The 13,668-nt window shown below is 43.9% G+C and overlaps 1 protein-coding gene across 2 annotated transcripts in view; it reads left to right on the top strand.

Moving 5' to 3' along the window:
• The first annotated feature begins 2,043 nt into the window (after positions 1-2,043).
• CAMK4 (calcium/calmodulin dependent protein kinase IV) overlaps positions 2,044-13,668 on the top strand; it is a 160,906-nt gene continuing 149,281 nt past the window's right edge. Inside the window, exons 1-2 of one of the 2 annotated variants that reach the window (XM_059693925.1) lie at positions 2,044-2,561; positions 3,200-3,425. In XM_059693925.1, coding sequence (XP_059549908.1) covers positions 3,280-3,425 — 146 coding nt within the window. In that variant the 5' untranslated portion in view covers positions 2,044-2,561; positions 3,200-3,279. Of the gene's footprint in view, positions 2,562-2,936; positions 3,426-13,668 lie in introns of those variants that run through there. The other variant, XM_059693924.1, reaches the window with a different exon arrangement.

Here is a 13,668-nt window from a genome sequence, read left to right as displayed (position 1 = left end):
AAAAATAAACACAAAATCTATGGGCTATGGTTAGAGCAGTACATGCCTACCTCAAGAAACAAGAAAAATCTCAAACAATCTAAACTTACACCTAAAGGAACTAGAGAAAGGACAACATACAAAGCCCAAAGTGAGTAGGAGGAAGGAAATAATAAAGATCAAAGATCAAAGCAACAATAAACAAAATAGAGTCTTAAAAAATACAAAAGATCAATGAAACCAGGAGCTGGTTCTTAATAAAGATAAGCAAGATTGACAAACCTTTAATTAGACACATCAAAAAAGACAAAAAATAAAATAAAATCAGAAACGAAAGAGGAAAAGTAACACAACATCACAGAAATACAAGGAATTACAAGAAAATATTATGGACATTGATATGCCAACAAATTGGCCAATCTGGAAGTAATGGATATATTCCTAAAAACACACAATCTTCCAAAACTGAATCAAGAAGAAACAGAAAGTCTGAACAGACCAATTACAACTAATGAAATCAAAGCAGTAATCGAAAACCTCCCACAGGTGGGCCCTAGCGCCAGGCGGTACAGCCTGGAGCCCCCGTGGCAGACCTGCAGCAGCTTTGGTGCAGGAGGCGGTGGGTGGACTTGTGAAGAGTCTGGAGGGAGAGGACATCGGCAGGGCCCAGGGCCCCTGTTCCGGTGCAGCGGCTGTTGTGAGGACAGACCAGTGAGTGCACTGAGTGCTGCCTGGCCCGCTTCTAGCTCAAGCCCAGGCCCTGGTGACTGGTGAGCTGGAGAAGCTGCAGGACCTCCCGGCCTGGTGCATGGTGCACTGTGCAGCATCGACAAAGCCAAGGGTTCAATAGATGCCGGGAGTAGAGCGCAAGGGAGGCAGCTGGAGATTTGTGTGACCAAGTGTGTGGATGACCACACGGACCTCATTCCAACCATAACCAGAGATGAAGGAGTCGCTCCTTCCTTTCAGAAATAGAAGCCTTTGCCAATGGCCATTGGGACTGCAGGCCGGAAACTTTGGACACTGGTTTCCTATGTTTTAATCCTAGTGATACGGAATTTTTGGACTGGAACCCAGATTCTTTGTCCACCGGAGTTGAAGAATGAATCCAGGGGCAGAAGGTGGTATAGCAGAGGTGGAGATTTACTGAAGAACAAGTACAGACTCCCACGTGGGGAGGGGAAAGGGTCCCCTCATCTTGTATTTTTAAATTGAAAAACTGCATTCATTAAGCCAAATACCCTCTTTTAACCTTAAGTTAATAGTACTTTTTATAAAGCAAAGGTGTAAAATGACTAATGTTAAAAGTAAATAGCAACTCTACAGTCACCCTTGGGCCATGAAATGGTGTTTCTCTAGCCATTGTTCCTTAAAATGCCAGGAGAAAAAAAGGCTTATCTTATCTTTCAATGTGATATGCTTGCTTTGGACTTACATTGTAAAGGAATTGCTCACGACAGACAAGTATCTACACGCAGAACTGCCACTTCAGGACCAGCCTCAAAGATGTGTGAATAAAATGGCCTGGCCACACTTCATGCCCACCCCTCCACTGTTCAGCGCAAGTGAAGGGAAACTTACCTACCGAGAACTGGAATTCACTTTAGAGTGTTTTATTAGCTTGCTTTGTTTATGAACTTGATCTTGTAACATGGAGATGAGTGAATTCCTTCTCCGAAGAGTAAAAAGTCCTGAGCATTTTTAGTTGAGGTGTACTTGCTGTTTGTTAGGCTATTTGTAAATTGAGCACGTGGTCATCATCACTAAACTGCGTGTGTGGAACAGATTTTCATTTCCAATCAACTAAGGATTACATTTCTACCACTAGTTGGTTAAATTTTTTTTTTTTTGCTGGTAATTCACCAACATAGCAGAAAAGTTCTAAGTGTAAGCAATAAGTCAACAACTGAGAGAAAAATATGGGACCTTGTTTACTGGTATTCCTGGGAACGGGGCCATACTGGGAAGAGTTTAATGCATATTGGAGGAAAGTCAGAAAAAAAAAAAAGACTAACACTAACATCTGTGAAGTAACATTAAATAAAGAGCTTGGAGTATATTAGCCAGAAATGAGATGGGATGTAATAATTGTTTTCATATATAAAGATTTACTGCAAAATATAATTAGTTTGCAGTTCATCTCTGCTGAAATCTAAAAAGAAACTGTTCAGGGATAGAAATATGCAGGATATATATTTAACCAATATTTAAACAATATCCTGAAGGTTGACGGACAGAATGTTTGTGATGGGACATATCTCTTGGGAAGAGGACAGAGCTTTAAAATGGAGCAATCTTCTCTGACAGGAATGATGACAGCTCTTGCCTGAGGGCAGAGGGTGGACCGGTGGGCTTCCACAGGGCCCTTCCAGGTCTGTAATTCTCTGGGTCACTTCTGCTGCTAGCCCTCAGAACCTGGGAGTGAAGGCGACACAGCCAATACCTGCCTCTTCAAGAGCTTCAGCAGTGCCCAAGGAGGCAGCGCCAGCAGCAGCACCACGGAATCTGTTCCAACAGAAGACTTCGCTCAGAGGCGAGCCGGTCGGCGTGGACCCAGACCACCAACACAGGCTTTGATAGAGGTACACGCCAGGGATGGCTGGTTAGCTAGGGGTAGGTGGACGGGCTGGCCGTCAAGATGCGCTCCAGGAGGGAGGAGTTGCTCCCACAGCCAGGTCCCTTTCCCCCCACCCTGCGGGGCCCCCCGGATCCACGTGCTCCTAGAGCGCGCCGGGCGCCCGCCACTCCCGGAGCCAGCGTCCCACTGCGCGCGGTCCGACCTCCCAGGCTCCTGCGCCCGCAGGATGATGATGCTCTGGTCCTTGTGCTTCCCCGAGTTCCTGCATTCGGAGCGGCCCTAGCCAGCACCGCCGCGAGCACTGCGGGAGAGGGAGAAGGGAAAAGGGGGGTGGGGGGGGGGCGCTGGAAAGGCTGGGCGGAGGGCGGAGGGGAAGTGGGACGGAAAGGAGCGAAGGGGGAGGGAGCCTCTCTCCTGCACCGCGCACCCGCCTCTCCTCTCTCGGCTGGCCTGGCGGCCACTCGGGCTCTGCCCCCGCACCCTTCTCCCGGCTCCTCGGCCCCTTCTCCGTCCGCCCACCCGCCCGCCCTCCTCCGGAGCGTGCGGAACCGGAGCCGCAGCGGAGCGGCGAGCCGCCGTGGGAGGCGGCGGTGGGCGTGTGCGTGCGGGTGAAGGACGCCGCCTCTCGCTCCGCGTTCGCAGGCGCCGGCGGGAGCGGCGTGGCTGTTGGCTCCGGCGGCGGCGGCGGCGGCGGTGGCGGCTTCCGGAGTCCCGCCGCGAAGATGCTGAAAGTCACGGTGCCCTCGTGCTCCGGCTCGACCGCCAGTGTGGACCGGGCGGCCGGGAACCTTGTCCCGGATTACTGGATCGACGGCTCCAAAAGGGATGCTCTGAGCGATTTCTTCGAGGTGGAGTCGGAGCTGGGACGGTAAGACTGGGGGGGGGGGGGGGGGGCGCCCTGGACCTGGGGGAGCCCGGCGCCCTGTGTGCGGGCTCAGGCTTCTGGGGAAGCCCGCGGCGCGCGCTGGGGTTGTCCCTTTCGCAGCTGCAGCTGCCTCGGATGTGGGAGGCGGCCTCCCTGCCCTCCGATTTCTTCCCGCCGAGCGTCTAGGAGAGAGCGAAGCGCCGTTCAAGTGGGAGCCAGGTCTTCCCCGAGCGCTCAGGCCGGTGCAGCTGCGAGCGGCAGCCCGACTCTCTTCCACCCTCCTTCCTCCTCGCCGGCTGCCACTTCCCTTGGGTGACAGCTCCCATCGCACGTGGGCCCCGCTTTCCCAAATGGTGTCTTTGCTCAGGATGATCGCTTACCAGAGGGTCCTGTTTGTCTAGTTACTTGGGGGGCGGGGGCGGAGGGTAACCCTGCAAATCACAACGGGATTATTAAATTGGATCCTTCCCCCTTCACCTCAGCAAGATTTCCAAAGCAAGTGACTCTGGAAATGAAACTCAAATACTAGCTTCCCTGCAAAGTCTGTTCCGAGTGAAGAGGGGAATGAATCATTCAAAAGAGTGGATGGGAGCATAATGAACTAGCGTGGCTTTAAAGAAGAAAGCAGCACCTGGGGTCCAGGCAGTGGCGATTAGGAGAGTTCTGCTGCTCTTCCTAGTTTCGTGTACTGGAGTGATTTATTTAAATGATGTATGAAAACGCCAACCCCCCCCCCCCCCCCCCCCCGTTTGCAGAATTGCCCCTCCTCCCTCCTGTGAAGATCTGAACAGGTGGGAGTTCTGCCACACGAATGATGCCACATGTTCTCATACTTTTATCCTTTGAATATTGTTTTTCCCTTCCTTTCTTTTCCCTTCTTCCCTGTCTGTTATCCACAGCAAAGGAGAGCTGTTTTCACCACATTTTAGATCCAGGCCCTTCGTGATAGGGAATCTGAAGACGTAGTTTCAACTGTTGACAAGTGGAAGCTTCTGCGCTTAGTGCTTCTTTGCAATTTCATTTTCATTGTCTTTTTGCTGTAGCGAGTTTAGCTAACAGCCTCTTTCTTTTGATGCCATCAGAGACCACAGTGCAGGATTCTGGATGTTGGTACTTAGTGGGTAGGTGTAAGGGTCACCCCCTCCTCCAATTTGTCACTACTGTTAAGGTCTCATGGAGTACAGAAGGTGTGTAAGAAAGGCAGAACTGAATGAAAATTTAGGAGTTTGTCACTATTTAAAAATGTTCCAAATATCTGAGCATTGAGTAATGTCTACATTAACATCCTGATTTGACCACGTTTTTCAGTGTTCATCTGAAGACCTGCTGTTGCATGCATTCACTAGTAAGTTGAAAATGAAATGTCTCCTTCCTAGGCTCCAAGCCTTCTATAATTGTATGATGAGCTGCAGGGGAGCAGTGTAAAACTTCCGATGAAAGAGATCATCTTAAAATTGTTTACTTGGTGTTTTAGAAACTGCCACCAGTAGAGGAAGTGCCTGATGGTGCTGCAGGGACTGTCCCACCACCAAATCTAATTGCTTTCTGAGTAACCTCTACCCCAGATGCCTCTAACTGGCAACAGTGTATCATCAGCACATGTTAATCTTTATCAATAAGCTTCACCACCAGGAAACTAAAATTTTACTTAATTTGAGGAATGGGAAAATGGTTTAGAAAGAAAATAAACTGCAAGTTGTGCACATATATGGGATGGTAGATTTCACAGGGAAAACCTAGGGAATTTAAAGCTATTGTGTAAGCTGGTATTTTGCAATACATTTTGGAGGACAGATTAAATCAGTTCTATATTGCTAAGACTCTCAGTCTGCTACCTAGTTGTTTCAGTACTTGGACAATCACAGGATTACAATATTTTGAGAAAACGAAAATTTTTTACTTTTGCTGTTTTTCAGCAGTCACGCGTATTAGGTCAGTTCTGTCAATGCCAGAATTGGTGAGGTGCCTGCTTTACTCCAATTGGTTGAGATTTTGAGAAATATTATCACTTCACAATCAAAGTTATTTTTTAAAAAGGCCTAAAACATAAAGCAACTTGTGTTACAGGTATAATTACTAAGAATCTATAACACCAGAAATTGCAACACAATTATAATAGTAGATACTGACTGCGTGACAGAAGTCCTCTTCCTTCCTGCATTAGTGATGAAGTTGAAACAACTGTTTCAAGTCTTTGCTTTCTTGACTCTGTCTTGGGTCAAAGCTGCCTGACTCTAAGGCCAAAACATTTAGTTCATTAGTAGCAGAGTCATCATTAAGATGCTAAGAGAACTATGCTCCAGATATGTGGTTGCCAGTGTGGTTGGCTCCAGGGTACAGACAATCCCCACTAGATAAGTGAATTTGTGAGTAGTCCTTCTTCTATTATACTTATCTGTTGTAGGTCAGGGGCTCCTGAATTCAAGAGGATTGGACATGTAACTTTAGGAGGGGAACACACCCTGAGGATGTGTTTGGAAATTCCAGGCAGCTAAATTCCCAAGGCTATAACCACTTCTAGCCCCTGGATGGTGAGACAACGATCTACATGTAGCCATTTAGACCAGAGCAAATGTGATAGCATTTATTTATTTATTTATTTATTTATTTATTTATTTATTTATTTATTTATTTATTTATTTCAGGATGAAGGTGAGGGGTAGGGGTAGGGATAAGGAAGATTATTTTAGAGTATCAAGGCCCTGGCCAGTATGGCTCAGTTGGTTGAGCATAGTTCCATCCACCAAAGGGTCTCTGGTTTGATTCTTGGTTGGGGCATATGCCCAGGTTGCGGGTTTGATCCTCACTCGGGGATATGAGGTAAAGGATTGATGTTTCTCACATTGGTGTTTCTCTCTTACTTTTCTCTCTCTCCCTCCCTCTCTCTCTCTCTCTCTCTCTCTCTCTCTCTCTCTCTCTCCCTCTCCCCCTTCCTCTCTCTAAAATCAATAAAAATATATTTAAAAATACATAAAGTGTCAACTGTTTTAAGAAAAGAGTAACAGGGCAACTGATTAATATTTTCAAAACTCACATTTGAAAATACTGCTTCACGTGGGAGTTTCGTATGTAGCAGAGCAGCTTCCTCGCTGCGATCTATTGAAAGTCAGCCCTCGACACAAAAAAAAAAAAAAGAAAAAAGAAAATACTGCTTCATGTATAGCTTGTCATAAAGTTTACAAAAATCATGATACACCAACAAATTCAATTCTACTTAAAAATATCTTAGAGAGAGGTTGGTCCTTTGCCCAGTCATTTGAGAAATTGGTGTTTTAATGGCTTTGCCAAGGGAAAATGGAGCCTGTGTCTGGTCCAAGCTCTGTCTAGCGGTTTGGCACCAGGACGGTAGGATTTGGCCTGCCCTGGTCTGTGGTGAGGATTTCGCCCTGTGCACTAAACCCGTCTTGTGTTCTGTTACTTCACACCTTTTGTTCCTGTCTGTTGTATGAAATTGAAAAAAATGTTTATAACAAAACTAGATGTGTACACACACACACACACACACACACAGAAATTCAGGGAAACCAAATAAAAAAATAATTAGGACAAAAAGAGAGTTAAATTATTTTGGAATCAATATTTTTAAAAACTTTTCATTCCACTTACCTATAGTTTCTTTTTTTTAAAAAAAATATTTTATTGATTTTTTACTGAGAGGAAGGGAGAGGGATAGAGAGTTAGGAACATCGATGAGAGAGAAACATCGATCAGCTGCCTCCTGCACAACCCCTACTGGGGATGTGCCCACAACCAAGGTACATGCCCTTGACCAGAATCGAACCTGGGACCTTTCAGTCCGCAGGCCGACGCTCTATCCACTGAGCCAAACCGGTTACAGCTATAGTTTCTTTAGGCTAGTGACTTTCAGTTCCTACCTCTACCACAACCTGATCCACAATGAAAAGAAATACATTTATATGGCACCCAACTGAAGCACAATCATATAGGATCCCTTGCTATATGTGTTACTGCTTAGGAACCAAATAGATTTAGATAGTGAGACAGAGGTGTGTATAAAATGGAAACTAGTTTAATAAAACGATGCCTATTCTTATTACCAACAGTGTATTCTAATATTTCCTATTTTACACTATGTGATTTTATTGTTTCATTAAAATTTATCAGGCGAATCCATGTGCTTTCACATCCCACTCATGGATTGTGACAGTTTGAAAAGTGTTGTTTTAGGCCCTAACTCATTGTATGCAGATTAAAGTTATGAGGTAGAGTCCTTTTGAAAAATGCCCTGCAAACCAGTTGTCAACATTGAGTGGTCTCCATTTGCACAGCTCTGTAGAGAAAAGGTCTCCTAGTTTTGCCTTCAAATTATTATTGGGTTTCTTTTTCCAACACTTCTACCAACTCTGGTGTCTCCCCAAGGCCTGCTGGGTGCACTGTACTCTGGAACGGCCGAGGGGGCAGGAGGCTGGGCCTGGACACTTCACTGTAGAGGGGAGGAATTCAGGGGCCTGAGCAGTGGTGTCTTCCTCTTGGTAACACAGAACTCTGGCCCCAGTGATGCTTCCCTCAGGAAACATGAAAACGTGCACTTTCTGACAAGGGCTCCAACGGTGTTCCTGGCTGGGGAGGAATGGGACCCTCTCTTTTCCTTTAGCTAGTACTTCCCGCCGTGCTCTTGACCGAATATCACTGTGTGGTCCCTCTCTTGTTCTCTGTGCAGCCAGTCTGTTTTCTTTCATCCTCATCCAAGGATATGTTCATTGATTTTCAAGAGGAACATCAATTGATTGCCTTCTGTATGCACCCCAACTGGGGATTGAACCTGCAACCATAGAATGTGCCCTGCAACCTTTTGGTGCACGGGATGACTTTCCAACCAACTGAGCCACCCGCCCAGGGCCACCCAAGTCTTTCCTCAGGCTGTTGAGTCCGGAGCAAGGTGGGATTGCAATGAGAGAATAGAAACTGCAACTGCATGGGCTCTTTACAGGAACACTGACCGGAAGCTCCCAGAAGGCTGTGGGTGGATTTGGCTGGTTCACTGTTGTGTGCTCCTCACCTAGCACAGCGCTTAGTACTCAGTAGGTCCCCAACAAATAATTTCAGAGAGTGGATGAGTGATAGCGAAACGGACTAGACACAGTGGCATGCTCCCTTGCTCTTTGACATGTGGTCTCTGTTGGTCCTGAGGTGATGACTTCAGTCCTAGGCACTCAGGGGAAAGGGAAATCCTCTGACCTGTTTGTTCTCTCCCAAAATGTGTGGGGCTATGACCGGGATGTCATTCAGCAATTGGTTTCCCGTCTTCACAGTGGGAGTACCAATAACTACCACCTCCGTAGCTTGCAGGTGTTGGAAATAGTGCTCCCTTTCTGATGGCTTCGTATCTCTGAAATGAAAGGGATTCAGTTTCACCTTCACTATCATTTCACCACAGGCGTGTCGGAATTAGGAGTTAGCTCAAGTTGAACCTAAAGGCATGAGATGCCTCTCAGCTATACCAACAATTGAAGTTCATACATATTAACTTCTAAATTTGGAAATGTACACATTGTAAAGAGCCTCAATATTAAGTGAAGACTATGATAGAATTATTACTTTAAGAACATCTACTTTTTCATATTTAAATACTGTTGCAAGGGTAAAAATAACTCTGAATTTGGGAAAAAAAAAAGACACAGGTGCCATCTGCTTCTAAACTGTTATGAAGAACTTTACTTGGAAAAAGAGAGAAAGAGAAAGAGAAAGCACTAACCACAAAATCGCTTCAAAGATTGTAAACAGTTTACCCTCAGATATATATGTGTGAATTATGTGCTTGCACTAATGCATTTGAGAATAGCGTGCTGAGTGATAGCCAAACATACTTTTTCAACCACTAGGTTTTTTATGCTAATTATTTGGGGCAGCAGGGGCGGGGGGAGGGGGCTAGCTTAAAAAGTAGTTTTCTTTAGACTCCCTTTTGGGAAAGCTAACATATCTAATAAAAAATTAAATTTTTAAAATTTCAAAGTCAGGTTTATTATGTAAAATATATTTAATTGAGTCACTGAACCATATAACTCAGGCTGAAGAATAGCTTTACATAAAATCAATAGCAGCTAGAATAAAAGTTTTACTCAAATTATATTAATCCTTATGTTAATTATTTTTTCCCTATTTGATAATGGGAGATCACCTAAAAATTTATAACTACAGTGTTTTAATTAGGAAGTTAGATTTAAATATTGATGGCATAGTATTAGCACATAAAGGACATGGACTTTTCAATACAGTCCATTTAAAAAAATTCTAATCTTAATGGAGCACAGTGGTTGTGTGGGGATGTCAAACAGTGAAAGGTTTGGGTGGGGGATTTTCCCCAGGAATCTTATCAGTGGCAAAGATCAACTGAGGACTGGAGCAGTGCTGGGCCAAGAGTAGTCCTGGTGAGCTTTCTCTTTGCTCTTAGACTTAGAGCTTGGCTTCTCATCCTTGGTGCTGTAGATGTTTGGGCCAGATATTTAGCAGTGCTCCTGGCCTCTACCCACTAGATCCTCCCCCACCCCCAAGTGTGACAACTAAAAATGTCTCCAGACATTGTCAAATGTCTCCTACCCATCCCCCCTTCCTGCTGAGAACCGCTGTCTCAGAAGCCTGAGGTTAGGCTTTTACATGACTTTCTTTTCGTTGTGTAGATGCTTAACAACAGGGAGGTTGATGGACTAAGATTACTTGACCTTATTGAGTATCTGCTCTGACCAAATGGTTCTTCCATTTTTATGTAATACCATTAAGATTTCTTATATGTGCACACCACCGGTACTATAATTTGCTTAATATTTTTGCTTAAACCACCTCATTTTTGTTAACCTGAATTTACTTATCAAGAATACTTATTTTTATTAAATTGAAAACTAGTATTCATGTCATAAATAGAAGCAATTTGTAAGAACAGATTTCAATAAAAACAAAGCATTTTCATTAAATTATTAGAGGCCTGGTGCATGGATTTGTGCACCAGTGGGGTCCCTCGGCCTGGCCTGCAGGGATCAGTGGACATCTGTGCCACCACAGCCCAGCCTTACCTGCCAGCTCATCGGGCTCCAGCCCGCTGTCTGTGTTGATCCCGCACAGCACGAAGTAGTGCAGAATCAGCAGGTGCCGGGGAGGAGCCCACCCTGGCCCCACTGTGCCTGCTGCTGCTGCTGCTCAGGCACGCAGCGGGGTGTCCTCAGGAGCTCAGGGGGAGGGGGGAGTGTCCTCGGGAGAGGCTCACACTGCTGCAGCTGCGCCCGCCAGCCGTAGGCCTGGTGTCTGTCAGCTGAGTGGCGCTCCCTCTGTGGGAGTGCACTGACCACCAGGGGGCAGCTCCTGCGTTTAGCGTCTGCCCCCTGCTGGTCAGTGTGCATCATAGCTACTGGCCAGTCGTTTGGTCGTCCAGTCGTCCAGTTGTCCAGTTGCTTAGGCTTTTATATGTATCTAGACTAGAGGCCCAGTGCATGAAATTCATGAACAGGTAGGGTCCCTAGGCCTGGCTGGAGACCAGGGCCGATCAGGTTCCCCACCTCCCCTCCTGCTCCTTCCCCTGCTCCCTCAGTGCTCTACTGCCGCCGCTGGTCACTGCCATGTTCCACGTCACCCCCTGGTGGTCAGCACACGTCATAGTGAGCGATTGAACTCCTGGTTGAACTCCCAAGGGGACACTTTGCATATTAGCCTTTTATATAAATAGATAGCTAGAAATATTTGCCTACAAAAGGCTCCAAATTTGAGGATTGTTCTCTTTTTAAAAAAGGGAGATTATTAAAGTTATCAGGGTTAAAACCACAGTAGCACAAATTGAGATTTTCTTCTTGATGTAATCAGAACCATTGAAAAGAGAATGAAGTTCTCGGTGTTTTGTTTTTTTTTTATTTCTTATTACTTAATTCCATGTCTTTGTGCCACCTGAAAGTCCTTTTATAGGTTTGACCTTTTGAATAACTATGAACTAGGCAATATATGTTGGTAGGATGTGTGTGGTCGTGTGAGGGGCTAGAGTATGAGTGGATATGATGTGTATAACACTATTTGGCCCCCAAACTTATCAACAATAATTTTAACATGAGATAAATAAATAATACCAGGTAAAATAATATGAGATAAAAAAAAATAGTAGAACCACTTTATAACACAGTGATAATTCTGACTGGGAGGATTGAGGTGTCTTTATGAGAGGGGTGGACCTTGAAATTTGGCAGAATTTTAACAGGTAGAGCTTTTGTGAGGGGCATGCAAGGTGCAAAGGAAGTTAAAAGAAAAAGGCAAGTCCAGCCAGCATGGCTCAGTGGTTGAGCTTCCACCTATGCACCGGAGCATCGATTCCCAGTCAGGGCGCATGCCTGTGCTGTGGGCTCAATCCCCAGTGTGGGGCATGCAGGATGCGGCCGATTAATGATTCTGTCTCATCAGTGATGTTTCTATCTCTCTCTCCCTCTCCCTTCCTCTCTGAAATCCATAAAGATTTTTTTAAAAAAGAGCAAAAACAGAAAAATTCAGGCTGCCCATTTTGCAAACTGGACATTGCAATGGCAGATAAGGTTGGGAGAATAAGTTGATGTTAGACCAAAGATAATAGCATGTAAAAACAGAACAAAACAAAAACTATCTGTATCAACTGAAAGCAAAAGAAAGTAACCATTATGAGAGCAAAAGGTGACTGTATCAAAGCAGCGGCACCTTAGGTTTAAGTTGTGGGACTCAGAGTTTGCCACTTACCCATAAGCCAGGGGAATGGGTAAGAGAGAACTTATCAAGTTTGTTAAAAAGAAAAAGAAACACCCCTCACAGACAGGGGAAGTTTGGGATTGAGAGGACTAACATCAGTTATCTAGACATGGTAAAGTGCCTGTGAAGTGACAGACAACATTTTAGACTTTGTGGGTCATATGCTCTCTGTGATGGTTGAGTGAAAACAGCCACGGACAACACAGAAATAAATGCACATGATTGTGTTCCAATAAAACTTTATTTATAACAGCGAAATTAGAATTTCAAATACTTTTTACATCACAACATATTATATATTTTTTTCTATTCTTTCAATTTTTCAAATACATTTTAAACTGTAAAAACTCTTCTTAAGTTGCAGACTATACAAAGACAAGCAGTCCTTGGCCATGGCTTGCCAAACCCTGACTAAGATCAATCAAGCTAAAATTCTACTCCTCTCCAGTTGCATGAGCATTTCAGGTTAAAACATCAAGACTTCATTTATGCAGCACCTCCATTACGCTTTGAAAATGTCAACCTGATAATTTTTAAGGTGGGCACAACCTTTAAATGCCTGCCTACTCATCCTTTGCCTACGTCTATTGAAGCCTCAACACAGTTCTTACCTGTGCAGCATGTTAGCTACTTCCATTCATCATTCATATTTTTGAAAATGGTGAAACTTTATAAGAAGTGTGTGTAAGTTAGATTTCCATACTATGATCAGCATTCACATCCAAAGATTATTTATTGGAGGATAATTTATTTTATATATAATAATTAAATATGTTTCAAGTTGATCATTATTATATTTGAAGAGTCCATTATAAAATGATATGCTAAATAAACTATTGATAAAAGATTTGTCTCTAGTGAAGTTTAATTAATTTATCTGTTTATTAATATATTATCTGCATTTTGAGTAATCCTTCTATAAGCCATGTATATATCTCAGATGAACTAGTTACAGTCCTTAAATTGGGATTATGTTTAAATAAACAATTTATTTTTTAAAATAGCATTATTATTATTTTATTTTGAATAGACTTTTGTACTAAACTGGTCACATATTTTGACTAAAGCAGAGGTCTCTAAACATGGGATGTCCACTTCCAGGGTGTGTGTAACATAGTGGGGTGCTACAGGAAAGAGTTAAAGAATCCTTTTTTCCTAATTTTTGCTTTTAATTTTTGGTTTTGGATGTTTTAAAGAGCACAGTACATATTGGCTCAGTAGCACATGTATGACATTTAAATAGGAACATAAGTATATGTAACGGGAAGAGCATGTGCTTAAAACATCTCGTTGGATGATTATCACATCGAAAATGGTAGTTATAAGAGGACACTGAATAAGCTTCTTTACTTATACTTAAATAATATTCTGCTGTATGAAAATGATTGAACTGCAGATATATATATATATATCAAAATGCAAACAAAAAAGAATCACATTGCAAGGTGTGTTTTTGTGCAGAAAGGGGAAGTGGGTACGTATGTGCACTTGTTATGCCTTTGAAGACTACCTGATGAAAGATTTTGATAAGAACTTA

This window comes from Myotis daubentonii, chromosome 4, assembly GCF_963259705.1.
Source record: "Myotis daubentonii chromosome 4, mMyoDau2.1, whole genome shotgun sequence".
Classification (NCBI taxonomy): domain Eukaryota; kingdom Metazoa; phylum Chordata; class Mammalia; order Chiroptera; family Vespertilionidae; genus Myotis; species Myotis daubentonii.
This window is presented reverse-complemented; position numbering and strand designations above follow the sequence as displayed.